This window comes from Prunus avium, chromosome 2 (assembly GCF_965620075.1).
Source record: "Prunus avium chromosome 2, drPruAviu1.hap1.1, whole genome shotgun sequence".
Lineage (NCBI taxonomy): Eukaryota > Viridiplantae > Streptophyta > Magnoliopsida > Rosales > Rosaceae > Prunus > Prunus avium.
Window position 1 is genome coordinate 37,964,205 of NC_142285.1, and position 26,812 is coordinate 37,991,016.

A 26,812-nucleotide genomic window follows, 5' to 3' on the forward strand; every position below is an offset into this window, starting at 1 on the left:
AATGATTAGATTCTACATGATGCGTGAGCTACTACCCTTAGCACCCATGTAGCACCACAGTCACGAACGATTGATTATCGCCTATGACATTAGAGATGTGCGACTGTCTCTATCATTCTACTTTGTTAGAACACAAAGCCTACTCTCATACTCAAATTAATAATGCTTAATTTAGAGTAATGTGCATGAATGTAGTCGAATCTAGTTAGTCAAATTTTGTGCTAATTAAGATCACTTCTGCACGTATATTAATTTCCCAGTCATATGCAATGTCATGCATCATGCATGCACAGAATCCTTTCATGGTGCCTGCTAGCACATTGCTCAGAAAATGTGGTTGAATTGTGGAACATCAGCAGCTTTATTTGTTTCTATATAGTCACCAGAAGAAAAAATCCATGTGAATGCTTTGGTACTGGATCAGAATCACACGGCAATCCCAAGAGGAAAACGTTGGATGCCACTTCTCCTACCGCAACTGAGCAAACTTGTGAATAACTTAAATCTTTTTCTCTTATGGTGGTTTCATACTAGAGAGTTATTCTGGCTGCGTTCTAGCTTTTCAGATGGGGCTTCTGAAACTTCGAGAGCCAAGTAATAATTCATGCAGGTCCCCTTAATTTCTCAATGGGACAATATAGTACCTGCAACTGCAAACAGGATATATACAGATAATTAAAAAAAAGCCTTAAAAAAATGAAAAAGAATAAAGATTGGTCTGCCATTACAGTACTAATTATTGGCATTGTAAATACCCAAATGATCCCCTAGTTTTTCTCCTAAGTATAAAAAAACAGAAGACCATTTATTTTTCGATGCAAGCGGTATTAGGGAATGGGGAATTGAACCTAAGATCTCGGGTGTAGGGGTAAATGCTCTTGACCATTCGAGCTACAAGCCCCTTACAACAGAAGACCTTTTATAGATAGAGAGAGGAGATAATGGGTTGTATGAATTGACAATGATTGACCTTTTTCACCTAAAAAATCATTACCTATATATTTTACAATAACTTAGGTGACAAGGTGATGTCAAGATCCATTCTGACCAAAAATTACCAGTCACCAAAAGTGGCTTTATATTTCGAATATATGGTTGGAGATTGGTGCATATATAGTGGCATGAAAACCTAACCGAAGTTATTTGTAGCAATTTAATTGTTTCATATCGACTGAAATGTACGCCAAAGGAAGATGATGGATCGACTCAAAAGCTAATAATAAACTGAGGTTTTGCTTTGTCGTTCTAAAAGGTAAATGAGCTTTTGCTTTTCCGTGCAAGAGTCAACTATAAAGCCTAAAGATTAGAATCCGATTGACATCCCATTTCTTACTTTTGTATTGTAAAAGAAAATTTCATATTGACACCCCCATCTCTTTTAAAAGCAACCCTACTTTTTTACCTGTTGATGTGAGAATACAAAATTAAAGCTTTCAACAAGTGAGTTAGCAAGGAATACAAATTAGAGTTGAACAAAGTTGCTATAGTTTTCTTTCCAACATTTATTTTTTCTGTGTGTTGTACATCAAGGTTAGGAAAAGACGAAGTTTCTATCGATTTACAAAATGCTATATAGAAAGTGAACATACAACCATTTCTGCTTAATCGGTAATCTCTCTTCCTTTGCTAATTGACAAGTAACTTTACAATAAAAGTACAATCGAACCAGGAAATGCAGGGATCGTCATAAAAACAAGGAGGTGACACTTTTCTGGAGCTCAGCACTAATGCAGAGCATCTGAACCAATGAAACCAGTACTGTCTAAGCCATTTCTGACTTGCATATAAGATGAATAATGTATCTTTCAGCCCCTCAATGGTTTGTCCTTTCTGAAGGGGAATGGGGTTGGAAGTCCGGCAGTTGGGAGAATCACTCTTTGACGCTGGGAGTCTACTTGACACATGCTTTAAACCCAGCACTGCATGTCCCTTGTTCCACCAACCTTAAGACTATCCCAATTGTCAAGAACAATGCATAAAACTAAATCTCATTCGAAAGGCTAAGAAGTATACAAGATGACATACAGCACTTCTTATTCATTATGATCTGTTCTCCGGGAAAACTTTCTTTTGTACTAAACTGTAGGCTGATACCTCACCACCTTTACTCGTCTGAGTCGTCCCTCTAGCATTTTCAAACATGGAACTTATCTGAAAGAAAACTCAAGTTGATTCTTACATTGTGCGGATTATTGCTAACCTCATGAATCAATTTCTCCTCACATCAAAGCCATACGAGAAGCCTGTCTGGAAAACAAGCCCCACTTTCGCCTGCCATTTGTCATCAGTTTCCATTCTTGCTTGAATCCCACCCAACCTCAAATTTAATGGCATGGATAGAGAACCATCTCATTCATTTCACTTGAACTATATTCTTTTGGTAAAGGCACCTGCGACTTTCAAAAACTATTAAACTTGATTCTATCTTTGATCAGCAGCACTATTGCATTTATTCCAGTTGCTTATACAAGCAGCATAGAAAATATTAGCGAAATGAGTCCCTTACCGATCATTACTGCAACATTGAACAGCACGAAGTTATGTGACAGAAAAGATTTTGTTTTGTTTTTCACAATAGACAGAACGAGAATTAAAGAACTTTTTGTAAATAATTCTAAGAACTTTCATTTTTGTAACATCTGCAAACTACATACTGTTAATATTTTTATTTTCTTCATGCCAACTCTTCTGAACCAAGGAAGATTGTTTGTGCATTAAACATAAATTGGCATTACATGAAGAGATTGGAGTGTAAGATGAAAATATAACAAAACAAAAGGTTGTACCTGGTCCAGCTGTTGTCAAATTCAGTTAGAACATGCAGGGAAGGCTGGGGCACTCTGCCATTATCGAAAATAGCCCAAGGTGACACTACAGCTTAACAGCCTTTATGTACTCCTTTGCCTCTAATCAACCCGTTCATCAAATTAATATAAACATCTTTATTTAAAGTGATGCCTTTCAGCATGGATTCTTCCAAAATGCGCATTGCATCCTTGTACTTACCTTGAAAGCACAACTCATTGATCTGTTCTGAATAAGCTACTGTGCTCGAATCAAATTCAACTTTAGATTCACTGGTCACTCCCCTTTGCACCAAATTTGAGGACTGATCAGGTAATTTTCTGGATTCAATCAATTTCAAAAGAAACTCTTCCGCTTCCTCAATCCTACCAATATCAGTAAGTGCACCCAGAATGGCACCATATGTATAGTGGTCAGGTGCTAATTTTTTTGCTTCCATATCTGAAAGAAGATCAAAAGCCTCTTCAAACCTCCCTTCTTTGCAAAGGCTTGATATCAATGTGTTGTAAGTAACTGCATCAATGTCTTTCCCTTTCGAAATCCATGTGTTAAAAAGCTTAAGGGCTTTTTCTAACATACCCTCTCTACATAGCCCAGAAAGAAGAATATTACATGTAAATACATCTGGCTTGAATGATTTCTCAACAGTTTTGTTGTGGAACTGAAATGCTTTCTCAACATTCCCCTCGCAGCAGTAGCCATGAAGTATTGAGTTGTATGTAAACTCATCAGGGACTAAACCCCTCTCTATAAGCTCATTCAACTTCTCTAATGCTTGATCAGTTTTCCCAGACTGGCATAGCCCTCCAATTATAGAGTTATAGGTGACGATGCTGGGAATGACCTGCTTCTCCTTCATCTCATCCCAAAGCTTCAAAGCCTTGTCCGCCTTTTCGTTCTTAAAGCATCCCATGATCAGAGTTCCATAGCTAATTTCATCAAGAATATAACCCCGCTTCATTGTGGTATGAAGCAACTCAAATGCCTCGTCAAGCTTCTTCTCATTACAAAGAGTGTGAAGAACAGTATTGAGGGTAACAATGTTCGTCTTCAAACCTTTCCTACCCATCTCATCCATCATTTTAAATGCTTCTTCCATTTTCCCTGCCTTGCAATACCCATTAATCAAAGTATTATAGGTGACACAATTAGGAGCAAACCCATCTTCCTCCATCTTCCTTCTAGTATCACTTGCTTCATCCATCTTCCCTTCCTTACAAAACCACTTCATCATTATATTGTGAGTAACCGCATTTGGTTTCACTCCTTTTTCACGCATCTCCTCAATCAACGTAAGTGCCTCTGAACTGCTCCTCCACTCAAAATATCCATCAATCAATGTGTTATAGGTGACAACATCTGGCATCAACTTCAAATGTCCCATCTCATCCTGAAGCCTAACAGCGTCCTCAATCCTACCCTCCTTACACAACGCTCTAATCAACATATTGTAGGTCCATATATCCGGCAACGAATTGTTCTGTGTCATCAGTTCAATTATCTGCATTGCCTCCTTCAACCAACCCATTTTACAATACCCACAAACCAAAATGTTATACGTGTTCCTATTCGGAAACAACCCCCGATTCTTCATGTCCAACAACAAGTCCCTCGCCTCAACCAACTGCCCCTTTTTACACAACCAGTCCAATATGGTATTATAGCTCACATTATCAGGCCAACATCCAAACTCGCTCATTCTACTCAACAACTCTACAGCATCCCTAAACTTATGCTCCAAACAGTAGCCATATATCAAAATATTAAACGTATTTGTTTTCACACTAACCCCTAACTTGATGGCATCCTTAAACACACTTTTAGCCAATGAAATCGAATCACACGAAGCGTGCCTTACCAGAGCATAAAGCAGAGTATTGCAGGTGAGCAAGTTGGGTTGTAAACGACGCCGCTTCATTCTCTTGAACAGCTGGGCTGCAAGGAGGGGCTTTCCACAATGGAGATAAGCCCCTATGGAAATATCCAGAAGGGCTTTTGAGGGCTTTGCTACGGTGTCGTCCGGGTGCAGAAGAACCCAGAGGAGCTCATTTTGGCGATCGGCAGCGATGAATTGGACGAGCAGGGTTTTGGCGTCGGGGTACTTGTGGTGGCAGAGGAGAGGGTGGAGGAGGGCGAGGAGGGGGTGAGGGGTTTGGGTTAAGGACGGATTGTGGGCCTGGGCCCATTGGAAGAAGGAGAGGAGCGCGCTGGGCTTGTTTGCTAGGGCTTTGGAGCGGAGGATGGAGAGGAGGAGGGGCTGCGTGAGGTAGGGAATGTAGGGTTTAAGGGGTTGGAGTTGTGGGGTTTTAGCGGCGGTTAAGAGGCTGGTTATGGTTTGGAGCAGTTGGGGTTGGGTTAAAGCTTGAGTTGGGTTGGTCATGGAGGCGCGTCAGAGAGTGACTTACAGACACAGTCTCACGAGGTTGAAGAAGAAGAAGAAAGGGTTGCGGTTTTGGACAGAGTCAGGGGAGATCAAAACGCTGCGTTTAGCTTAAGTTCATTGAAACGACAGCATTTTGTAAGAACCGTTCTTATTTCCTCCTTTTATTTTTTTGGTCAAACCGTTTCCTTTTTCTTATCCTTCATATAATAATGGAATTTCTATTCTATTTGTGGATTGAAAAGAAAAAAGGAAAAAAAAAGAAGAAAAAAGAGAGGAGAGAATGGCAATCTCTGAGGAGTCAAAGTGGGTGAAGCTGAAGCCCATCGAAGCAACAGCGGAGAGCTTTGAAGAGTACGGTCAGGTGGTGGAGGCCTCTCCAGATGGTGAGGAGTTTGGGCCTCGTGATGCTCAGTTGGACCTCAGCCACGGTATTCCAAGGTAAAAAATAAACAAAGCAAGTTCGAATCTCGCTCCTCGTAAATTAGATTAATTTAGACTATCGAGATTATATATATAAAACAACTGGGCACCTGAGTTTTCATGCTTGAAGGTCATATATTGTGTTCATGTCAATTGGGTTTTGATCAAACAGATAGATATTGACTTGGGTTGTGGTTGGAGAATCTTTCTGATGGTAGGTTTGGTTATTTGAGCAGTTGCAAGATATCTGGCATCTAATTTATGATATAGATCACAGCCTGACAATATAACATGGTGTGTCGAACTGTCTAGCAAAACAAATTAGCATTTGGTTAGTGACATGTTTCAACTTTGAATCATGTGAACAGGTTCTACATTATGCATCTTCAAGATAGGCCGCTCAAGTTTTCCAAAATCACACACCATGCGAGCGTGACTCAATGCCTCGGGTCGGTTGGTGGCCATGTTTGGTATCTGGGAGTGGCTAAGCCTACCATTGTAGACAAACAGACACTTGAGAGCAAGGATCATGAAGGCAAGAATGTGGTGCAGTCTCGCTGTGCCACCGGCCATTTCTATATGCCTCCGGCAGTGGCGAATGTTCGTGTTTTCAAGATTACAGGTCCTAAGTTTCTGAAGCTTAACCATGGGACATGGCATGCGGGGCCTTTGTTCAGGGCAGACACTATGGATTTTTTCAATCTGGAGCTCAGCAACACCAATGTGAGCTTCAGCCTTTCTCTGTTTCAATTAAGTGTTACTGAATTTATAACATGTTTTTAGCGTTTTAATAGAATTGGACATGGCACGGACATTTTTTTTTTGTAGGTGGTTGATCACACATCACATGACTTTGTGAAGGCAAATGGAGTGAAGTTCTTGATCGATCAACAACTGTAATTCTCTGTTTCTGATTTCAACATTCTGAACTTGTTTGACTGATATTGTGTATCTTTAAATAAATATACTCTCTCCAAATTCTTGACCCATTCTAGCACAAATTTCAGAATTCATGAGGGACATGACCTCGAAAGACAAGAAGTCATACAATTTGGAACCTATTAGATGAACAATAATGATAATTTATCTGTATTAATGGTACAAACACAAGAATCTGAATCTGTATCTCCCTGGGTCAACACAAAATAAATCTTACATCATTAACAAACACTTCATTAAAAAATGCTTCTACGGAATCAAAGTATATAAATACTCCCTTTCAACGGGCACAATAACGATAGTACTGAAGGATCCGGCAAGGAAGCGAAAACTTGAAGTTCCAACACATCACTATTCACCTCCCATCATCTGCACAACAAGGATTGACACTCCAAATAAGACTGCAGCTCAATTATTTCAAGGATTATTTATTTTCTTCATGCATCAAAGTCTTTTGCAGAGTAATTTCTTTATTATTTTTCGGATTTTAGTCTCCATCCTTTATAATTTTCTAAGCTGTCATAACAAATTAGACTTGACCATTCACAAGAGTTCAACTCTACCTTGAAGATCTCCCCAAACATCCCCATCCCTTGCAGAGGATTTCGGCGCCGTACTCCATAAAACTTCTCTGCAATTTCATCTAGCAACTAAACCATAATTTTTATGTTAGGGTAAAGACGGAGACAGAAAATAGCTGAAAGCGTGTGGGAACATACACTAGCAGACATGACACAGGGCAGATACATAAATTGAGAAAAAGTTGTCAAATGGTCTGCCACGCAGAAAAGTTGCACACCTCATGAAATGTAGGTTCTCTGTCTAAGCTTGATTTGTACTTAGCTCTCAACATATTGAAAAGAGGAAGAGCATCTCTTAACAACCTGCAATGAGAAAAATTCAGCAATCTGTATACCTCATACCATACAGATCAATAATCTGAGTTCTTTCTTATTTCATAATCTCATTAAATCTTAATGGCCTCTCAGGATTTCGCCCAGTGTTTTGTTGATGCATGAAGAGCGTAGGCATACATAAATTGCATTTCCAGTATCAATAATTAATTTAACCTTTAGCATTTAAAATTCCCAAGTCGCTGAAAATCCCACTTAAGGATCTTACATTTTAGGTTTTCATAGAGGGAAATATAAGCCAAGGAACAATACGTTTCATTTTCTTTTACGATAATCCAATATCCATTAGGAGTGGCATGAAGGGCAACTTCCTCTAGCTAGCATCATTTTCTCTAAAGATGAGATATAAGATTGTTACTGATAAAAGGGAAATTGAACACAACATACGTTTGCAAAAGAAAACTGATGAACTGGATCAATTCCGATTGGGGAAAGTCAAGCTGCTTAGATTCCACTTGTTTCTTTATCTCATCCATGAGATTATTGGCATCTCTCAGGTTACCTAAAGACAAATACCTACAATAAACACGTCACAAAATTAGGAATATAGGGAAACATCATTAGCTGGAAAACTAATGGATATTGTTCAATCTCAGGAAAATAAAAGTATATAAACATAAAGAAATGGCAGTTGAATGCTTATATTTATCAAGGATCTCCCAATTTTGAAGTGCACGTTAGGAAGTTAGGTTCAAATGGACTTATATTACCATCAAACAGTAATGGGTGTTCAATGATAGTGGAGTAGCGTCCTTACATTAAAATCGCTCGTGCGATGGCCAAATCATCTTCCCCTGGATAACACTGCATGATCAAGAAGTATGAACTCCATAAAAACTTTCCATAAAAAAGGTATGAATATGGCAAGACTGCCGCAGACAGGATTAAGTGCAACAATCCAATAACTAACTTGTGCTATAGTGAAGAAAATATATTGTGTTTGAACATTGATTACACTTGTGAATTTCAAGCAACATCAAATTTGGATGAAAGAAGACATTCCCAAAAATATTCACATTACAAAATGAAATAATATAAAAAATGTAAATGTCATATTCATTATCCAACATAATAGCAACAAAAACCTACCAAATTGAAACCTGCTACTCAGTGAACCTTTGAACAAGTAATATTCATAGAAAACAGAACCTAGTAACAGGAAGGCAAAAAAAACATACCAAATACAAACCTACTACAAGTAATCTTTTGAACAAATAATATTCATAGAACATAGACACAGAACCTAGTAACCACATATATACATCAGCTTATAATTCTGTAGCCCTCATAACATATCTATTTACTGAATTCTTAAAAATGAATATTGAGAATTAAGGGGTAAGAAAGCTAACCTTTCCCATAAAATTTACTAAGGTTGAAGCAAACTCTTTTGGGTTGTTTCCTCTGATGAAATGATGTGACACTCTAACCATGTCCTGCAAAGCAGTCAAACAAGATAATGGCGTTCACTCTGCACTCATGCTAAGAGCCAAAGTACTCAAGGGAAAATATGGACCTCTCGGTTACAGGTTTCAAATTAAAGTAAATTAGCACAAATGAAGACAACAATAGTTTGAACAGCATGAAGGACCTATGGAAATCAAAATGATACCAACATGTCCAAAACATTTTAAATAATGATCTGCTGGACCAAAATCCAGCTGGTCCTATCTTCAATCTGAGTTTACTAGCAATTAATAAAATGTTATTTGTGAAAAGTGGATTTTCATGTTTTAACTCCCAAAATCTGGACATGAAGACAATGCTTAGATGTATGACAAAGGTCACATATGTATCAAGATACTACCTACCACCTCAGGAGATTCAAAATATATGTAGTTCGCTAACATAACATGTATTTCTGGAGCCCCAACCCTGGGTGCGCCAAACTCCGCAGACCACCTGAAGAGAGAGAAGCAGGAATGCATTTGCATTGGTTAATGACACTGTGGGATCTGATATAAGTAAATCAGATATGTAATACATTGTGTGCATGTGTGTGCTCAACAAAAGACACCATGTCATATGCCAAAAAAAACAAGTCTTTTTTCATCTTCGTTCAAGGCAGGACACATTTGACGATGAAAACACTGCTTCAAATAGAGGGGGGGGGGGGGGGGGGGGGGGGGGGAATTTTGGACATTAAAAGATGCAAAGATGTATGCATCATCCTTGAATATAAGTAAAAGCCTCATTCTGAACCTCATTCTGGACAGTAGCCAGCCTCCAAGCCACCTCATCATTACCAAAAATCACCTATTGTATAGGACACCACTGATTTTAAATCAAATCCTGGACCAATCTCACAAAATCACAGGTGCCACCGCAGGTTCCCCACTAGACCAACCTTTATTAACTAGATGCTATTTCTTTCATACCCCGCCAAAATAAATGGAAGTTTCAAGGAGATCCCCTCACCACTCCTAATGCAAACCATAGCTCTCCTACAACAGGCTCACCCCAAACTACAGAATTACCCAGCTCAAAGGAATACCGTTAGAGCACATTGATCAGACAAAAAAAAAAACAAGCATGGATATCTTACGAGAGAATGAATGACTTAACAACCATATAAACAGACCAAATAAAACATAACCATGCCATGAAATATCTCCAAAATCAGGAAAAGGTAAAAAAGCAAACAAAAACTCACTTAAGAGCAGCTTTTAGGAACGATGAGCAGCCCTCAACACATGTTTTTGCTGCCCCAAGTGTTTCAGAAAGTTGTTGCATGTCATCTAAATCCCCCAACTGTTGTGGCACAGGTATCCGAGGAAATTCTTTATAAATTTTCCTGACACGGGCTAACAAAATAATTTTGTCATAATCACGACAAAATAGAAGCATCATAATATTTATAAATAATAGAAAATACCAAATACCGAAAATGGCCATGGAAACATGTAAATAATATAAAAATTTCTATTTATCATAACACTGATAGTCCGATACGAATAACAACTACTAGAAGAACCAATTCACCCGAACCAACCAAGAGAAAGTTAAAAAGCATTTAAAAATCACTTCAGAGGGTAAGAACAAACAGACAGAATCTATCGAGAATTCAAATCTACATCATAAGGTAACAACTGACCAAGGATTTCATCGTCATAAGGGAATCTTCCTTTGACAAGCGTATCCACAAACAAAGCAGCTAACTCTGCCCCACAAGTAACCTGAATTTTGTTTTCATATATACAGCATCAGTATTACAGATTTGATTATGAAATGTCATGATATATGCATGTGCATGTGTCACCCTTGGTGCATTTTACTAAAGATTTAATTAATTATAAGAAAATGTAAGATTAACATATCCTAGGCCCTAGCCTATGCCCAAATCATGCAAAGTTGTATCTCAACTAAAAGGTAAAATAAGTATTGATGTCTATAAGTAGAACCATGAAAGTATGACCTGCCCATGTTTCAGTTGGTTGCATGCACCAGACTGAAGGAGATCCAAGGCCTCAGAATACCTCTGAGCAGATACATATCTGCAATAAAGAAAGAATATTTCATCGACGTGCATACTCAATACAATGGCCTTTACGAAATACAAAGAAAGAAAGTTTGTTTCTCAACAGCCAAGCTGACAATTAAGTACCTTGCACTAATAGATTTGTACATTTGCTGAGCTCCATAGTAATTACCTTCCTCTACAACTTTCTCTAATTTCTCAATATTCTGCATTTAGAAAAAAAGAGGCAATTGGAAATCATCCTTCATTATCCACTGGAACTATCTGAACCAAAACAAAATCCACTAAACCAACTGTGACTGACAGAATGAAACCCATGACAGGTGAAAACTCTACCGCCGCTGTGCAATTAACTCTTTCAGGTGACTTGTTATATTCAAACTAACATCGAATTTACCCACATATGTATATGAGATTGATCGTATCATCTTAGTCTCAAATATAGGAAATCTAAAACAGGGATCTTTATGAAAAATAAAAATCAAATCTTTTAGAACAGAAACACAAGATAACAAGCATCTCCTTTTTCCCAGAAGCCAAACGCAGCTCTATAGACTATATAACATGCAGATATGCATAACACTGAACATATTCCGAATCAAACAAAATAAAACAGTGGTGATCATATCAGTCACAGTTTTCTAAAGAGTAGGGAAAAGGGTGAATCAGAATCTCGAATCCGAGAAATTCGGCTAAATTTAAGTACAAGAATAGAAAAACCCATCAAAATTTGTTGAATCAAAAGGTTTTCGAATTTCGAGTAAACGTGAAAAAAAGATTCAATCTTTTTCTGTATTTCCAGAACAAAACTGAGTGTTGAAAACATGATTTCCAGCTTGCGTACCTCTTGAGCCGGAGGTAGTGTGCCTCTTTTGGGTCTCTCCCGCGACATGGTTTCAGTTTCTGTTCAAAGTAAACAAAGATAGTTTGGTGAACTCAAACTGAAAAACACAAAACAAATCCGGGTGGCATATAGCAGTCTCTGCCCGTACCCGTTTGCCCGGCACAGTCGGGTGGGTTGAATAAAACCGGTAATATAATATGGGTTATCTGTTGTTTATTCATTTGGAAAAAGGAAAAAAAAATTCAGAGGTGTATTCAATTAAGATTTTAAAGAAGTTTAAAAGTGTATTCAATCAGGATTCTATAGTAGTGCATTTGGACGAGGAAATTTAAAAGTACAAAGAATTTCATAAATGACGGAATTTAAAATGACGGAAATTAATGTTCTAGAATTTGTAAAGTTTCTTTTTTGGGTGACGAATTTAAAACACGGAATTTAACATTTATTTGTAAAGTCATTTTTTTTAAAACTCAATCTCTCTTGGGATTTTAGAAATGATGACTTTTAGATAGAATTTAAAGTTGGGATTTATGATCTCCGAATTCCATATTTTTTCCCACGCGAAATTTCTAAATTTCTATGTTTTTTTTATCCAAACACAGGAACTGGTTCATGTCAATTTAGAAATTCTGACTTTTGTCAAAATTCCAAGTTTATTTCCCTCGTTCAAACGCACCAAAGTCTATAAAATTCTAGGGGATCCCAAGCATTTAGCATGTGTGCATTTACAAGCATTTAAAAGAATATTAACCATTAGATTAATCTAATGAATTTTAATAAGTCCACATCATCATAATTGTATTAAACCAAAAATAACCATTTGCGCCTTATTATATCTATTCAAATAACTCTAAAATAAAAATAAAATAAAATACCCCAGCAAACAGCAACGACCTAGCCCCACACAGCCATGGCTGCGACTCTCTCTCTCTCTTGATTTGGGATGACTGACTCTCAATAAAGTCTAGGAAGATATTTTATAAAACATGGATCTTTTTAACGAAGTACTGCAATTAAATATGCAAATTCATAAATGAAAATTAGTTGGCCACAAATACTGCATATGAAAATCTTATATGTGACTGCCAACCATGGAACCTAGTAAAAAAAAGGTGTGTGTGTGAGGAAAAGAGAGTGAGGGGCGACTGCCATGGCTGGTAGTGGGGTGGGGGTAGGAGGCTGGGTCGGGGAAGTTGTTTTTTTTTATTCGCGGGGAAGTTAAGGGAAGATGGTTGCTACTTGCTGGGATACGTTTCTGTTTTTTATATTTTTTTTATTTCAGAGCTTTTGGATAAATATAATAAGGTGTAAAAGGTTATTTTTGGTTTAATACAATTATGTTGATGTGGATTTGTTAAAATTCATTAGATTAATCTAAAGGTTAACATTCTCTTAAATGCGTGTAAATGCACTTATGCTAAATACAGAAATTCAGGATCCAATTCTAGGTATATTCAATCCAGACTTTGGTGTACTCAATTATGACCTTAAAATACTCCATAAAAATATGAGTGTATTAAAAAACTCATTGATTTTAAAGAAAATACAAATAATGGTCGATTTTGATAGGGAAGATTGTTAAGTGGTGTTTTAGTTTTCTTGCGTGCGGTGGTACTCTTTTTCCTTGATTGGATTTTCCTCCTTTGGGGATTTTTTAAGTCAAGGTTTTAATGAGGCCACATAGTTGCACTGCAAATTTCCAGTAATTCTAGCTGATTGTAAAATGTTTATCTATTTTGAATTAAGTTCATTTGCTTTCTAATAAAATAAAAGATAGATTTTAGAATCTTTCTTTTTTCATGAAGAATCTTTGCTTCTTTCTAGAGATTTTGATAAATATATTATTTTTATTCTCAAGAACAGAGTTCACCACCTCTACTACTATCATCTTGTCATGGCTATTACCACCACAGCCTCGCCCCTGCCACCACTTGACATGATCATTACCACCACTCTCCCCACCACCTACATTAATGCAATTATGATCCTCACAACCATCGTCTCTACTACCATCACTGACATCATTATTTCGAATTTATAGAATTTTATAAAAATCTAACAAACTTTATTTTGCCTTGCCTGTTGCTTCTATAGCTTGTGTGTTATATTGTCAACAGCTTAAAGGTTCTGCTACTTTTGTTATTTTTTTTTTATAACCTTAAGTAGATCTTTAAGCAATATTCTTGTTGAATTTATACTTCGTTTACTAGCTTTGTTCAATTTTTACCTCCTTCCCTTGTGAATAAGTTTCTAATATATGTTTTTGTCATGGAGAGTTTGCAAGATTTGCTTCTGATCATACATTAACATTCAATTCCTGAGGCAGAATGGAGAAATAGTGGGAAAAAAGCTTGAGATAAAGGTTGAAAATGAGAGCTGAAGCTTTGCAAGTTTGTTGTGGTGTACCGCCACCTTCTCACGGCTGTCAAGAAACACGTTGCCAAAGAAGACAGGGCGGCGAAGCATTTCAAACTTTCAGATACATCTTTCATTCGGCAGAAGATTAAGCTTGCCCATAACTACACCTAATTTTGTTTTCTTCTGATGTAATTCAGATCAAAGTTTTTTTCTTTTTGCAAATTGTAAGGTCCCTGTGATGTGCTATTATGTTGGTTTTCTTGCTTGCTTACTCTATCCAATATTTGAATGATTTCTTTTCAATTGCATCAAGTCTAAATTGTGTCATTTCCAGTTCAATGTCTTGCTTGCTCTATTTACCATGTAACTTTGTTATCAAAGAAACTATAAATCTCTGCATCAGAAAGTTTATTTAATTTTTTTTTTTAATCTCCATCAAGCTTCTAACTTTGTATAATGGCTATGCAGGACCTATTGTTCTCTTACAACATTGCTGTGGATGGATCATATGAGATGAAAAAAGTACTTGGAAAATCGGCTGCAAGCGTGGGTCTTCAACCTCCTGAGGTTTGTCAGCCTTGATATTTAGTTGGGTATAATCTACTACATCCTATTCAGGCAGAGAAAATATGCCGGCATACAATTTCTGTCTTCAACGCCCTTAAATTTGCAGGAATTAGTCAATTCAACAATCTTCGATGGTTATACGGGTATCGAAAATAGGAACGAGATGAAATAAATCAGACTGTCAGAGCCATCAAGTTTCCTCAAGAAGCAAAGGATATAAAGATGAAGAGAAATGTATTAATAAGGACATAAAGAAGATTAGGCACTGTGAATCATATCACACGATGATGGGAGTAATATATCATTTAGACAATTTGAATCCCAAATTCCTGATTAAGAACAATGTATTGTTGATGAAATTATTTAGTAATTTTGATGTTCATGAGGCTAAAAAGAACCTCTGCTACAGATCTAGAACATAACATATAGTAGCTGGCTGGACTCTCTCTCTCTCTCTCTCTCTCTCTCTCTCTCTCTCTATATATATATATATATCTCTAAAAATAAAAGAAGTAGACTTTTGAACCGAGCAATCACGAGCCACCTTAGAAATCTGCCTTTGAATTCATCTTTGTACTGCTGAACGACCAAAACAACTGTGACAATCTGCGTCCCCTTTCTCTCTTCATCTGCAAAATCATCATAATTATATATATAGATATATATACAAATACACAGACAGGAATCTATACCTTCACGGAAAGCTGCTAAATCTCTCTTTCCAAATCCAAAGATTTCATGGCATCCCCCACTTCTTCCATCTTCCTCTTATGTTTTTTTTGCCGCAGCTGAAATGGAAATACAAGTATAAATATATGAATTGAGTACAAGGCAATCTAAAACCTGATATATATAACAAGTTCAAATTTAAGGTAAGGCATCTACCATGAAAATCCGTTGGGCTAAGATCTCGTCTCTGTTCTCATCCCAGTTTGACTCCTGAGTCATTAGTTAAGCAATGTGATAACAGTAAAAGGCAATCTAAAAACAGAAAAACATGATGCATGCATGCATGCATGGATATATGTACATATATAGTTGTATATATGTAAATATATATGTATGTATTTAGTTCCTTTTTTTTACCTCCTCAAGCCCATACGGAAGACGCCCGGGAAGTTGATCACCACAAAATAGTGTAGCATCGGACTCACAAAGAACGCGTGACAATTGTGGGTTTGTCCTTAAGACGATCCCAGCCGAGCACTTGGTACAATTGAAGTGAAATCTGGTGTTTTTAATCCCCAAATACTCCTGTAAATAAGAAAGAAATAGAGAACACCAAAGCTTTCAGAAACTAAAGCGAGCGAGCATGAGCATCCAACATTAACAAAAATAAACAAACCGTAGAACTAGAAGAAAGAGAAAGCAATAACGAGATACAAACTGGGCAATTAAAGCTTCAAAACCCAAACGAGATTATTATAACAACCCAAATACGTACCAAGTTTCCGGAGGATTTTTCTTTGCGGGAATTGATCTCGGTGTCTTTGGCCATGGTATTCCTACACTTGTTGCACCGAATGTTCCTAGGAAGGTTCAAAACAACATTCTCAATCTGCAGGTTCTTAGGCTGGGCTGCCAATGCCATCACCACTATTGGGTCTGTATGGTGAATTCCGATATGAGGAGAGAAGGGAAGAGGTTTAAGAGTCTGGAAGGTAATTTGCGTTGCAGCAAGGTGTCACGTGTTTGAAATTTAGCCAGTTTGATTGATTATTTTATTTTTTGCCAAAGTCAGAAAGGGATAGTAGGAGATTAAGCCTTAAATGAGATCCATCAAAATCTTACAAACAAGGAAAGGATTGTAGGAGATTAAGCATTATCATCAATAACATAATGGTGTATATAAGGAAAAAATAAGAGTAATAAATACATCGTCACAACAACAAGTCACGCAAATATCAGAGCCATCAATTTGGATCCCAATCCAATGTTTTTCTTAATTAAAATTTGATGAACCAATAAGATCCAAATTGGACCATTGAGTGATCATTGCTAAATCTCGAGATCATTCTTGTTATTAAGAAAAGGGTTAATTACAATTTAGTACCCTATACTTACACCCTTAAGGCATGTTAGTCCCTATCTTTTCAATTTTTACAATCGCATACCCTTAGTTTGTAAATTTTTTGCAATGTGATTCCGCCGGCCGTTAGGGTTTCTGTTAGATTTCTCTGTTAATTGCCTACGTGGCATTGTGGGTCCCATATTTTTAAAATTTTTTAAATTTAAAATTGATTAAAATATGAATAAAATATTAAAAATCAAAAAATTTATCTCTCAAAAAATCTAATTTTTTATATTTAGGTGTAATAAAATATTCATATAATTTTTAAAAATCAATTAAAAAATTGGGCAAAAAACCCACACCACCCATTTTTTTCATTGTCCAATGGAAAAAGAAAGAAACAAGTGTTCGTCTTCATCACCAACACCACACCACCCATTTTCTCCTCCGATCTGAACCATCTTCTTCTTCTCTGTCAGTTGCAACCCTTTTATCATTCTCCTCAGATTTGAACCCTCTTCAACCTTTTTATCATTCTCCTCATATCTGAACCCTCTTCTTCTTCTCTGTCAGAAGCAACCTTTTTATCAAGATCTAATTTTCCAGAGACTCTTCTTATTTCCCCTATTTTCAAGCAATGGGGAAGCAAAAACTAAACCCAGAAATCAAAGAATTTGGGGAAGGGAACCAGAAACTTGCGACATAGATTATTATTAGTTGTTAGGAAGCATGCATCAAAACTAACTGCGAACCCATTTCCTAACAACTCCTAAACGTGTTTAGCCTAGAAAGATCATCAGCAGTTTAATTTGAACGCAAAAAATTTCAGAGAGAGAGGTCAAACTCTTCATCCTCCCTTGCGAACTCAAACTCCAGATCCCAGGTCCCTAGTGCACCCATACCCGACCCAATAACTCAAAACAACTTCGGCGAGATCCGATGAGTGAGATGGTGCCTAGATCTGGGAGGTGACTGTGAGAGAGAATCGGAGAGAGAGAGTCAGAGAGAGAGAGAGAGAGAGAGATGCGGTTGGTGGTTGGGTTCGTGGGGCTAGGTGGAGATTGAGGGTTGCGGAGAAGAAATTCGGAGGTTGGGGGGGGTGGAGGAGGAGGGAGGAGGGATGGGTCTGGGTTTGTGATGGGGGAGAAAAAATCGCAAGAAATCGTCTTTTGGGGGGTGGGGGGGTGGGGGGGGAGCGCTTGTGATGGGTTCTGCAGATTAGTTGAAAGAGAGATGGGGAAGGTCTTCGTGGTTGGTATGATGGTGGGGTGGAGGCTGGTCGGGATAGGAATGGAGAAGAAAGGGGGGAGGAGTCTGGGTTTCTGGGTTCGTGGGATATGGCTGCAGGTTGGGGTGTTGGAGCTTGATCAAGAGAGAGAGAGAGAGAGAGAGAAAGAGAGATATTTTGTTTTAATTTTTTTTGGTTTTATGGTTTTTAATATTTTATTCATATTTTAATCAATTTAAATTTTAAATTTTAAAAAAAAGTGGGACTCATAGTGCCACGTAAGGCAACTAACGGTGGAATCTGACGGAAACCTAACGGTGGAATCAGATTGTAAAAAATTTACAAACTTGGGGTATGCGATTGTTAAAATTGAAAAGACGGGGACTAACATGCCTTAAGAGTGTAAGTACAGAGTACTAAATTGTAATTAACCCTTAAGAAAATGCTAGGGAAAATCATTTTAGTGGATTAGGGTTTATTCCATAACAAATAAAAAGTCTCAGGTTCTAGCCTAGTGGAAAAAGGTCTTGATTTGCATACCATGGTCTCAAGTTCAAACGTCCATGGCATCCTAGTTGTGTATGTGACTCTCTCTTGTACTAAAAAATAGTTTATTTCAACTTTAGTATTTGGTTATGTGATAATTATTGAGGAGGTGAATTCGAACTTGGGTGCAAAAGAGCATGCACACCGCCCTCAGGCATGTACCAGTCAGTGTCACTAAGGAAATTACTTGACAACACAACATTATTCCATTATATCATACGTTTCAATCATTAATAAGAAATAAAGCATACGCAAAGAAAAACAGAATCCATGGAATCAAATGAAATTGGTGAATTTGAACATGTCTTTGAAACAGCTTTAAGCAACCAAATCAGAAAGAGCACATGTAATACATGTCAGTGTTTGACCTATATAAGTTGGAGAAGGGAATGAAAACAATTTAAAACCTTCTTAGGGGATGTTCGTATCATTTCTGAAATCTTAGGGGATGTTAGTGTAAATGACTAGATGATGTGGGTGTGTATGTGTGTGACTGATTGTGTCTGCATACGATTCGTGTGTGTCCTTCAGAAGAAACTCCCCTGAGTGTTGAAGACACGATTTCCAGCTTGCATACCTCTTGCGCAGGAGGTAGTGTGCGTCTTCTGGGTCTCTCCCGCGACATGGTTTCAGTTTGTCTGTTCAAAGTAAACAAAGATGGTGAAATCAAACTGAAAAAAACACAAAACAAATCCGGGTGGCATATAGCAAGTCTCTGCCCGTACTTGTTTACCCGGCCCATTAGCATGGGTTGAATAAAACGGGTAATATTTATTTGGGTTTAATTGTTTATTCAGGACCCGCTTATAGCAGCCCAAAAAGTAAGTACCTTTTGACCCTGCAACAACCAGAGACCTCTCCAGTCTTTCAAATCATTACTGGTTTCCTCCACAGGTTCGTGGGTTTTTGGGTTTTTCATTCTGAGTTTTTGTTTCACAATTTTCCCAATTGGAATGTGGTCTTTTTGTAATTTTTCTGCATTTACGCTTTTGGCTGGAAGAGGTTAGTGTGATATTGGTATATTGCAGACCATCTGTATGTGATAATTCCTGAAAGAACTTGCTTTAGAATGGTGAAAGCTTATGGTAGATAGCAGTAGCAGCTTGGTTTGCACCCTTTCTTAATTTGGTTTAGCCATTAGCCTAGAATACGTGGAGCCCTTTTCATGGACACAGGTAGAAGTTGGTATTTGGTGGCACTTTCTTTGTATTGCTGCTCTGTTATCAATTGGTGGCGGCAGCAGCATTTCGGTTTTTTTGTTCTGAAATTGTGCAGCCATTCGGTTAGTACTACTGGCTGTACCTCTCGTCTCTTTTGTCTTTATCCACCGTTCTTGCTATATAGACAATACAAGGCACTTTGATGGAAATGACTGAAAATTACAAGCAGTTTCTGTTATATGGAAGGCAGCCTGAAACTTGCCATAGTTTCTATCAGCTTAAGTGAAGTTGTAGTGCCATTTATATTTCTTTTCATGGTTCATTTGCCTTGAACTGTTAAATTCTAGCCAAGTTTCATGCTCATTTCCTTTTCACTCAAAACCCCTCTTTCCTAATCAAATCCAATATAACTTGCCTCTAGTTGTATTTGGCCTACTTGTTGCTTGTGTTATATTGACAACAGCTCAATGTTTCTTCTAGTTTTGTATTTTATTCTTTTTTGTACCTTATGTAGATCTATAAGAAATATTCTTGTTGAATTTATACTTTTTTATTAGCTTTGTTCAATTTGTACTGTCTTTCCCTTATGAATAAGTTTCTCAAATATATGGATTTGTCATAGAGTTTGCAAGATTTGCTTCTGATCATGCATCAAACATTCAATTCCTGAGGCAGGGTGGAGAAATAGAAAAAATTTAGAATAAGCTCTGAGATAAAGGTTGAAAATGAGTGCTGAAGCTTTGCAAGTTGCTAAGGTGTACCGCCAGCTTCTCAGAGCTGTGAAGAAACACGTTGCCAAAGAAGACAGGGCGAGGCATTTCAAAGAATACGTAACTGAAGAATTCAGGAACAACAGCAAACTGTCAGATCCATCTTCCATTCAGCAGAAGATTAAGCTTGCCCATAACTACACTTTTCTTCTTAACAGTGTGCACCATCACCAGGTACTGATGTAATTCATTGCTCTGACTGATCTAAGTTTTTTTCTTTTTGCAAATTGTAAGGTTCCTGCCATGTTCCATTATGTTGGTTTTCTTTTTAATCTCCATAAAGCATCTAACTTTCTATGTAATGGCTGTGCAGGACCTATTGTTCTCTTACAACATTGCTGTGGATAGATCAGATGAGATGAAAAAAGTACTTGGAAAATCGGCTGCAAGTGTTGGTCTTCAACTTCCTGAGGTGTATCAGCCTTGATATTTAGTTGGCTATAATCTGCTACATCCTATTCTGGCAGAGAAAATTTGCCTCCACCGAACAATGTAGCCTGTGGAATTTTGGATTTTTAGTCATAAATATTCAGTGCTATTTGTTTGCTGCCAACAATGGCAAAGAATAATTTGTTTGACTGGTTATCTATTTTGACCAACAACAAAAAAGTTCTACTACAGCGGCTGAATTGATCAATTGTTCTTTTTTCCTGAGTGAAAAAATGAAAAATATAAAACATATTGATATGCACGGAACTACCAAACAGCAAGGCCTAAATCTGACACGTGTCAATCCGCACCCCACGTGGCACTACCAAAATTTGCAGTGTGACACCTATGTAACTGATAAGGGTTCTTCCTTCTCTTATATATCCTCTACTTCTTCTCTTTCACTGAAAGTAAATCTAATTATCGAGGTCCACATTATCCAAATTTAGCACAACTGGTCTCATCATCTTCATCATCTTTCATCATCATGGGTTCAGAAACGTTTCTAGAAGTGATATTGGCAATTATCCTGCCACCTGTTGGGGTCTTCCTCCGCTATGGCTGTGGAGTAAATTCTTTTACCCTAATGCCCAAATGCCATTCTATTTCTGTTCTTTTTTGAGTTTTGAGTTTGATTTAATTGTTAAATCATATTGTGGAAAATGCAGGTGGAGTTCTGGATTTGTTTGTTGTTGACACTGTTGGGATATATTCCGGGAATTATATATGCGTTATATGTACTGGTCGGATGATCAAGGTTTTCTGGAGGTGAAAGAATAATAATATGGCAAACGACATGTGTGGGGTTAGTTTGGTTAATGTCACTTTGACTTTGTAATTCAGGATCATAATTTAGTTTCCTTATAAATTTTCCTTGTGTTCTCTGCTCTTGTTCTTTCTTTTTTTCGTTTTCTGATGAAGCAATTGCACACTGTAATTACATTCACTTATGCTAATTGACACTAACGTAGAAAGTGGAAACTCTGACAAAATCAAGTATAATGTTCTAGTCTCGAAAACAGAAAACAGAAAACAAAAATGTTTTTGTGTGAAAACACAAAACATATGAACACAAGTCATGGATTTATAGCTTGAAATAATAATGATCAATTTGCATGATGAGTTTCAATAATTTCAACTTTCAATGCGGTATGTTTTGTATTAGGAAAGGAAAATGTTCATAATTGATTTGAACATTTTGACTTATGTGGGATGTCTTTTACATATATATATATATAAATGTAAGGTATTGGAGCAAACTAAACAAGCTTCTTCAAAGTAGTTCATTTGTCAGCTGTGTATGCATAACATAAAGGGAATACCTTTTATTCATGACTGCATATTTACTAATTCCTCCATGTCTTAGTTATTATCGAGAACAAATAAGAATGCAAAATTATTGTTCGGATTGAGTTGTTGTATAGTTGATTTTGGAAGAATTTTAACTGTATTGAATAATTGTAAGCTGACCGTCTAAAACAAATTGTCAGCTATCATAGTGATTGCAAATTAGTAACGATTTATACAATAAATATTGTATATTGCAACCACGGCTATAATTCTCGTTGCGATGGAGAAATTGAAGATTGACAATGAAATTTTGATAATCTTACAAGTCTTTTTAATTTCATTGTGATCCATATTTGGATAGTAGAAATTGTTTTTCATCAAAATCTCTCATGTATGGCATGAACAATTTTCAATAAACATTACAAATCGTACCAATTGAATTTTAATATTCTTACATTTCCAAAATATGTCTTCCTTGAACACATCCAATTGAATTCAGGACCTTAATTTAGTTTCCTTATAAATTATCATTGTACGTGTGTGATCATTTCTGGTTTTTTGTTAAGTTTTCTCTCTCTCTCTCTCTTTGAAGCAATTGCCATGTCATGTCATCCACCTGAGCTAAGTTAACATATTGTCATAGAAAGTGGAAACTCCTAAAATCAATGTAAAATGTTCTAGTCTCGAAATACAAAACAAAAAAAATGTTCTAGTGTGAAAACACAAAACATATGAACACAATGTGAAAGATCATACAAGTCATGGCTTTATACCTTGAAATAATGATGATCAGTTTGCATATGTGAGATGTTTATATTATCTAAAAACATTTTTATTTATATGTAAGATATTGGAGCGAACTAAATATGTATATCAAGCTTCTTTTGAAGATGAAAGACATAAAAATGAACCTTTTTTATATATGGCTGCATTTCCTATTTCCTAATCTCTTAGTTGTTATTAAGAACAAATGAAATTCCTATTTCCTAATCTCTTAGTTGTTATTAAGAACAAATGAAAAGGAAGAATTGGAAAGACAAATACGAACATTTTTGAGTTATGGTTGTTGTAGTTTAGGCTCTTCCACAAAGCTTCTAGATTTCTCCACACATTTCTTTAGCACAAATGTGCATTAATTTCAACAGTTGTATCTCCCCCTTATGAAGTTATTATGAACACATGAAAATGGAAGAACGTAACATTTTTTGGTTATGGTTGCATCTCCTAGTTGTTACAAGCTTGAATACCAATTTTAAATGGGCCAATATGCGTGGGCAAAATGAGAGTGAGAGTTAGTCATTCTCATTACAGGCAACATGAGAGTTAAACGAGTCAAAATTAAATGTAGATCCAAATTTGTATAATAGAAACTGTTTTTCAACAAAATATCTCGATAAGTGGAAGAGACCCAAATCCTTTTGCCTATTCAAGGAAACTTTCCCTTCATTGTAATCGAGACACCAGCTATTGACTTTCACTTTCGTTGATCCCCTTTTTGGGCACCAAATATGAAGGACAATGTATAAGTGAAAAACTCTTGAGATGTCAAAATACAATGTTCAAGTCTCAAAAACAAAAACAAAATGTGAACACAATATGAAATAATATTACAAATCATAACTTGTCGATAAAATGCAATACCAATTGAATTGTAATGATCCTACATTTCCAATATTCTATCTTCCTTGAATACATCCAATTGAATTGTGAATTGTATTTGCTAGTTGGATACTCGATGATAATTAGGGTTTCTAGTCTTGAAGAAATAATGGGAACAAACATGTGTGGATGTTTACTTTGTGATCTTAATTTAATTTCCTTCCATTTTCCTTGCTCGTGTGACATGTCACTGTGATTATTTCAGTTTTTTTTAATATGAAATTTTTTGTCAAATTAAATGGTAAGTGAACAATCCACAGAGCAAGCCCTTAGGCTATTTGATTCTTGAGAAGTATTTTCGTCTAGCTCTTGTCCATTCCATACCACAGTGGTTGAAACTCGAAGGTTGTTTTCACAAAAATTAAAAAAAAGAAGCTTAATTAGTAATAAATTGATCATGTTAACAAAAATATACAAGTGGAAACCCTTAAAAAGTCCAAGTACCATGTTTATGTTCTAGTCTCGGAAACACAAAAAATATGAACATAAGTCATAATTTCTTTCCCCTGAAATAAGGGATCGATTTGCATGGTATGGTATGGTACAATAAATAAAAGATTTGTTGTAATAGGTTTGTCGGAGTGAAATAGAACCTGTGCTTGTTTATGTAAGGGAAAAATAAATTCTTTATAAAAAAAAAAAGCATATTTGGAAATAATAAGACTTTAAACATATGTTTATTTACTTCAATTTGTCAATTTATGTAAGATATTGGAGTGAATTAAAAACAAATAGTGAAGGAGGGGTGATTTGTTGGACTGCGAAAGATTATTAAAGCTTGTGGTAAGGTCTATGATTAGTTGGCTTGTGGTAAGGTCTATGATTAGTTGACGAAAGACAAAGAATTCAATTAAAAACAAGCAATGGGATAGTGTATATGGAATATGTAATTGCAACTAGTGTAGGTTTTCAAATGATGGAAAGACAAAGAATTCAATTAAAAACAAGCAATGAAATAGTGTATATGGAATTGCAACTAGTGTAGGTTTTCAAGTGATGGCATAATCGGACTTGTAACAACTTTGTTGTTGTGTGGGTTTCAAGTGTTGACATAGCCTGGGATTGACTCAATTTCCTTTGTTTTTGTTGTACGAAATTATTTACCAATTACAATTACACTGGTGGTGTTCTGTCATCATACAAAATTATTTATCATTATAATGAGAGCAATATTTAGTTTGGTAAATGTCACTTTAACTTTGTGATCCAGGATCTTAATTTAATTTCCTTCGAATTTCCTTGTACATGTGTGACATGTCACTGTGATTATTTCGGAGTTTTTTTTTTAATTAAAAAAAATATGAAAAGTTCTGTCAAATTATATGCTAAGTGAACAATTCCTTAAGGTGGTGGCCTAAGCCTAAACGTATAGTATAACTGTTTCTGTTTGCAACCTTCTCTTAAATGTTAAAATAAAGTAAAAAACTGTACAATAATTAATAAGCTTAAGCTTAATTAGTAATATGTTGATAATATTTAACGATGGAGAGTGAAAGTACAAAGTTTATGTTATAGTTCATCCAAAAAAGAAGTTTAAGTTTGTCTCATCAGAAACACAAAAGTTATGCACACACGATCAAACGTAAGTCATATATACTTTATTTCCCTGACAAAATAAGTGATCAGTTCGTATGATATGGTACAATAAATAAAGATTTCTTGTTGTAATACTAATAGGTGTGTTGGAGTGAAATAGAATAGAACTTGTGCTTGTTCTAAAAAAGCAAATTAGGTAATAATACGACTTTAAAATATGTTTATCAAGTTAAATATCTTAGGTAAGATATTGGCGTGATCAACTAAATGTATTTGGCAAATAACGAAGGATACATGAGTAATTGGCAATTTGGCATAACCAGGATTGTAACCACTTTGTCTTGTGGATTTGTCGGATAGGTTCATGTTGGCATCATCGGAATTGTAACAACTAAAGGCATTTTAGTCTGGTTTTTTTTAAAAAAAATTAGCAAAAGAAACCCACGTATATTACAGGTGATGAAAACGAGCACGAAAGGATTTCTTGACTTAATTTAAGATTTATTTAGAACTCTTCACCAAGGTTTCTTTCAAGACCAGTATCAGTCAAATGGGATTGGTCGCTAAATCTAACATGCTGGTAGAGAGAGAGAGTATTAATAATCTCACATCTTTTCTAGGACAATGCCTTTGGCATGAGATGAGCCAGCAAATGGCTTTTTCCATTCATTCCCAAGGTGAGACTTCTTGTATGACTTGTTGCAAATGAAGGTTACAAACCTAATAACCTTTTTTCTTTATGTTTTGAATAAATATTGTAATCTATTGTAAACACTTGTATATTGCATTATGTTCAATGGAATATCATTCTGATTGTGTTCGAAAGTTGGGATTCCAGCAACGATTTAAAACAAGGTTTCAATAACAACAAAATGAGAACTAATCGAGTCAAAATTATCATTTACAAGTTCACAAATGCTTAATGACATAAAATGTTAACGAGACATTGAAGATTGACAATGAAATTTTGATAATCCTACAACTCCCAAATTTTCGATGTTCATTGTAGATCCAAATTTGGGGATCTCAAGCCTCTATATTTATAATCTACGCATTTATTCACATTTTGCTTAATACGTAGATTCTAAATGCATAGGCTCAGGATCCCAAATTTGGATAGTAGAAACCGTTTTTCATCAAAATCTTTTGGCCACGTCAAGTCAAGAATTATGTAGTGAGAGTCTTATATATGACTGTTGCATTCCTAAAAGGACACAAATTAATGTGCAAACAACCAATTAAAAATACCCGCAAGTGCACGAATCTATCGAAGTATAGATTATGTAAGTACGGGGTCGATCCCACGAAGAACTTGTCGGTTTCCTATAAGTTCTAATTCGAGTACAAAGAGAACACTTAATTAACACACCACAATGCACAAATGCAAATTTGAAACTAAAAAGAAAGTAAAGAAATGTAAAAGAAACAAACAAAACAAAAAAGGAAATGTGCTGTGAACAGTGACCAGCGACCGG

The 26,812-nt window shown here is 36.2% G+C and overlaps 7 protein-coding genes across 10 annotated transcripts; 4 read left to right on the forward strand and 3 right to left on the reverse strand.

The window, feature by feature from the left end:
• Positions 1 to 1,480: 1,480 nt before the first annotated feature.
• On the reverse strand, positions 1,481 to 5,323 carry LOC110760560 (Pentatricopeptide repeat (PPR) superfamily protein). Of its 3 annotated transcripts, XM_021962855.2 has the most exons (3): positions 2,787 to 5,323; positions 2,507 to 2,515; positions 1,481 to 2,390 (listed from the first exon to the last, which is right to left on the reverse strand). In XM_021962855.2, the coding sequence occupies exon 1, from the start codon at positions 5,183 to 5,185 to the stop codon at positions 2,879 to 2,881; it is 2,307 nt and encodes a 768-aa protein (XP_021818547.2). In that variant the 5' UTR covers positions 5,186 to 5,323; the 3' UTR covers positions 1,481 to 2,390; positions 2,507 to 2,515; positions 2,787 to 2,878. The 3 variants fall into 3 exon arrangements, with proteins under 3 accessions (XP_021818547.2, XP_021818546.2, XP_021818545.2); XM_021962854.2 differs by lacking the exon at positions 2,507 to 2,515; XM_021962853.2 differs by having other exon boundaries at positions 1,481 to 2,515.
• Positions 5,324 to 5,407: 84 nt separating this feature from the next.
• LOC110760562 (uncharacterized) lies at positions 5,408 to 6,595 on the forward strand. The gene is made up of 3 exons (XM_021962861.2): positions 5,408 to 5,626; positions 5,977 to 6,331; positions 6,437 to 6,595. The coding sequence occupies exons 1-3, from the start codon at positions 5,469 to 5,471 to the stop codon at positions 6,506 to 6,508; spliced, it is 585 nt and encodes a 194-aa protein (XP_021818553.1). The 5' UTR covers positions 5,408 to 5,468; the 3' UTR covers positions 6,509 to 6,595.
• A 74-nt stretch (positions 6,596 to 6,669) lies between these two features.
• LOC110760561 (golgi-to-ER traffic-like protein) lies at positions 6,670 to 11,936 on the reverse strand. The gene is made up of 12 exons (XM_021962860.2): positions 11,784 to 11,936; positions 11,066 to 11,145; positions 10,877 to 10,955; positions 10,556 to 10,637; positions 10,115 to 10,265; positions 9,273 to 9,363; positions 8,814 to 8,897; positions 8,219 to 8,265; positions 7,849 to 7,977; positions 7,347 to 7,431; positions 7,111 to 7,197; positions 6,670 to 6,916 (listed from the first exon to the last, which is right to left on the reverse strand). The coding sequence occupies exons 1-12, from the start codon at positions 11,829 to 11,831 to the stop codon at positions 6,899 to 6,901; spliced, it is 981 nt and encodes a 326-aa protein (XP_021818552.1). The 5' UTR covers positions 11,832 to 11,936; the 3' UTR covers positions 6,670 to 6,898.
• A 997-nt stretch (positions 11,937 to 12,933) lies between these two features.
• LOC148296981 (uncharacterized) lies at positions 12,934 to 15,139 on the forward strand. The gene is made up of 3 exons (XM_088248687.1): positions 12,934 to 12,954; positions 14,166 to 14,309; positions 14,595 to 15,139. The coding sequence occupies exons 1-3, from the start codon at positions 12,934 to 12,936 to the stop codon at positions 14,721 to 14,723; spliced, it is 294 nt and encodes a 97-aa protein (XP_088104813.1). The 3' UTR covers positions 14,724 to 15,139.
• Positions 14,991 to 16,713, reverse strand: LOC110760551 (uncharacterized). Its single transcript, XM_021962843.2, has 5 exons — positions 16,153 to 16,713; positions 15,795 to 15,962; positions 15,594 to 15,647; positions 15,401 to 15,496; positions 14,991 to 15,337 (listed from the first exon to the last, which is right to left on the reverse strand). Exons 1-4 carry the CDS (start codon positions 16,297 to 16,299, stop codon positions 15,416 to 15,418), a joined length of 450 nt encoding a protein of 149 aa, XP_021818535.1. The 5' UTR covers positions 16,300 to 16,713; the 3' UTR covers positions 14,991 to 15,337; positions 15,401 to 15,415.
• Positions 16,714 to 18,961: 2,248 nt separating this feature from the next.
• LOC110760553 (uncharacterized) lies at positions 18,962 to 21,008 on the forward strand. 2 transcript variants are annotated; one of them, XM_021962847.2, is made up of 3 exons: positions 18,962 to 19,387; positions 20,329 to 20,597; positions 20,737 to 21,008. In XM_021962847.2, the coding sequence occupies exons 2-3, from the start codon at positions 20,379 to 20,381 to the stop codon at positions 20,848 to 20,850; spliced, it is 333 nt and encodes a 110-aa protein (XP_021818539.1). In that variant the 5' UTR covers positions 18,962 to 19,387; positions 20,329 to 20,378; the 3' UTR covers positions 20,851 to 21,008. The 2 variants fall into 2 exon arrangements, with proteins under 2 accessions (XP_021818539.1, XP_088104896.1); XM_088248770.1 differs by lacking the exon at positions 18,962 to 19,387 and adding an exon at positions 19,406 to 19,775.
• A 183-nt stretch (positions 21,009 to 21,191) lies between these two features.
• On the forward strand, positions 21,192 to 21,720 carry LOC110760554 (low temperature-induced protein lt101.2). Its single transcript, XM_021962848.2, has 2 exons — positions 21,192 to 21,420; positions 21,521 to 21,720. Exons 1-2 carry the CDS (start codon positions 21,340 to 21,342, stop codon positions 21,602 to 21,604), a joined length of 165 nt encoding a protein of 54 aa, XP_021818540.1. The 5' UTR covers positions 21,192 to 21,339; the 3' UTR covers positions 21,605 to 21,720.
• The last annotated feature ends 5,092 nt before the right edge of the window (positions 21,721 to 26,812 follow it).

Excerpts from the sequence above, each read along its gene's own strand:
- LOC110760561 (XM_021962860.2), bottom strand. The coding sequence starts at position 11,831 with ATGTCGCGGGAGAGACCCAAAAGAGGCACACTACCTCCGGCTCAAGAG. Across the intron at positions 10,956-11,065 it reads TACAAATCTATTAGTGCAAG|ATATGTATCTGCTCAGAGGT; the intron begins GTACTTAATTGT and ends TCTTTATTGCAG. Across the intron at positions 8,266-8,813 it reads TAGTAAATTTTATGGGAAAG|TGTTATCCAGGGGAAGATGA; the intron begins GTTAGCTTTCTT and ends TTGATCATGCAG.
- LOC110760560 (XM_021962854.2), bottom strand. The coding sequence starts at position 5,185 with ATGACCAACCCAACTCAAGCTTTAACCCAACCCCAACTGCTCCAAACC.
- LOC110760551 (XM_021962843.2), bottom strand. The coding sequence starts at position 16,299 with ATGGCATTGGCAGCCCAGCCTAAGAACCTGCAGATTGAGAATGTTGTT. Across the intron at positions 15,963-16,152 it reads AAAAATCCTCCGGAAACTTG|GAGTATTTGGGGATTAAAAA; the intron begins GTACGTATTTGG and ends TCTTATTTACAG. Across the intron at positions 15,648-15,794 it reads TTCCGTATGGGCTTGAGGAG|GAGTCAAACTGGGATGAGAA; the intron begins GTAAAAAAAAGG and ends CTAATGACTCAG.
- LOC110760562 (XM_021962861.2), top strand. The coding sequence starts at position 5,469 with ATGGCAATCTCTGAGGAGTCAAAGTGGGTGAAGCTGAAGCCCATCGAA. Across the intron at positions 5,627-5,976 it reads CTCAGCCACGGTATTCCAAG|GTTCTACATTATGCATCTTC; the intron begins GTAAAAAATAAA and ends TCATGTGAACAG. Across the intron at positions 6,332-6,436 it reads TGGAGCTCAGCAACACCAAT|GTGGTTGATCACACATCACA; the intron begins GTGAGCTTCAGC and ends TTTTTTTTGTAG.
- LOC148296981 (XM_088248687.1), top strand. The coding sequence starts at position 12,934 with ATGGCTGGTAGTGGGGTGGGG. Across the intron at positions 12,955-14,165 it reads TGGCTGGTAGTGGGGTGGGG|CTTTGCAAGTTTGTTGTGGT; the intron begins GTAGGAGGCTGG and ends TGAGAGCTGAAG. Across the intron at positions 14,310-14,594 it reads AGCTTGCCCATAACTACACC|ATAATGGCTATGCAGGACCT; the intron begins TAATTTTGTTTT and ends TTCTAACTTTGT.
- LOC110760554 (XM_021962848.2), top strand. The coding sequence starts at position 21,340 with ATGGGTTCAGAAACGTTTCTAGAAGTGATATTGGCAATTATCCTGCCA. Across the intron at positions 21,421-21,520 it reads TCCTCCGCTATGGCTGTGGA|GTGGAGTTCTGGATTTGTTT; the intron begins GTAAATTCTTTT and ends TGGAAAATGCAG.
- LOC110760553 (XM_021962847.2), top strand. The coding sequence starts at position 20,379 with ATGAGTGCTGAAGCTTTGCAAGTTGCTAAGGTGTACCGCCAGCTTCTC. Across the intron at positions 20,598-20,736 it reads ACAGTGTGCACCATCACCAG|GACCTATTGTTCTCTTACAA; the intron begins GTACTGATGTAA and ends ATGGCTGTGCAG.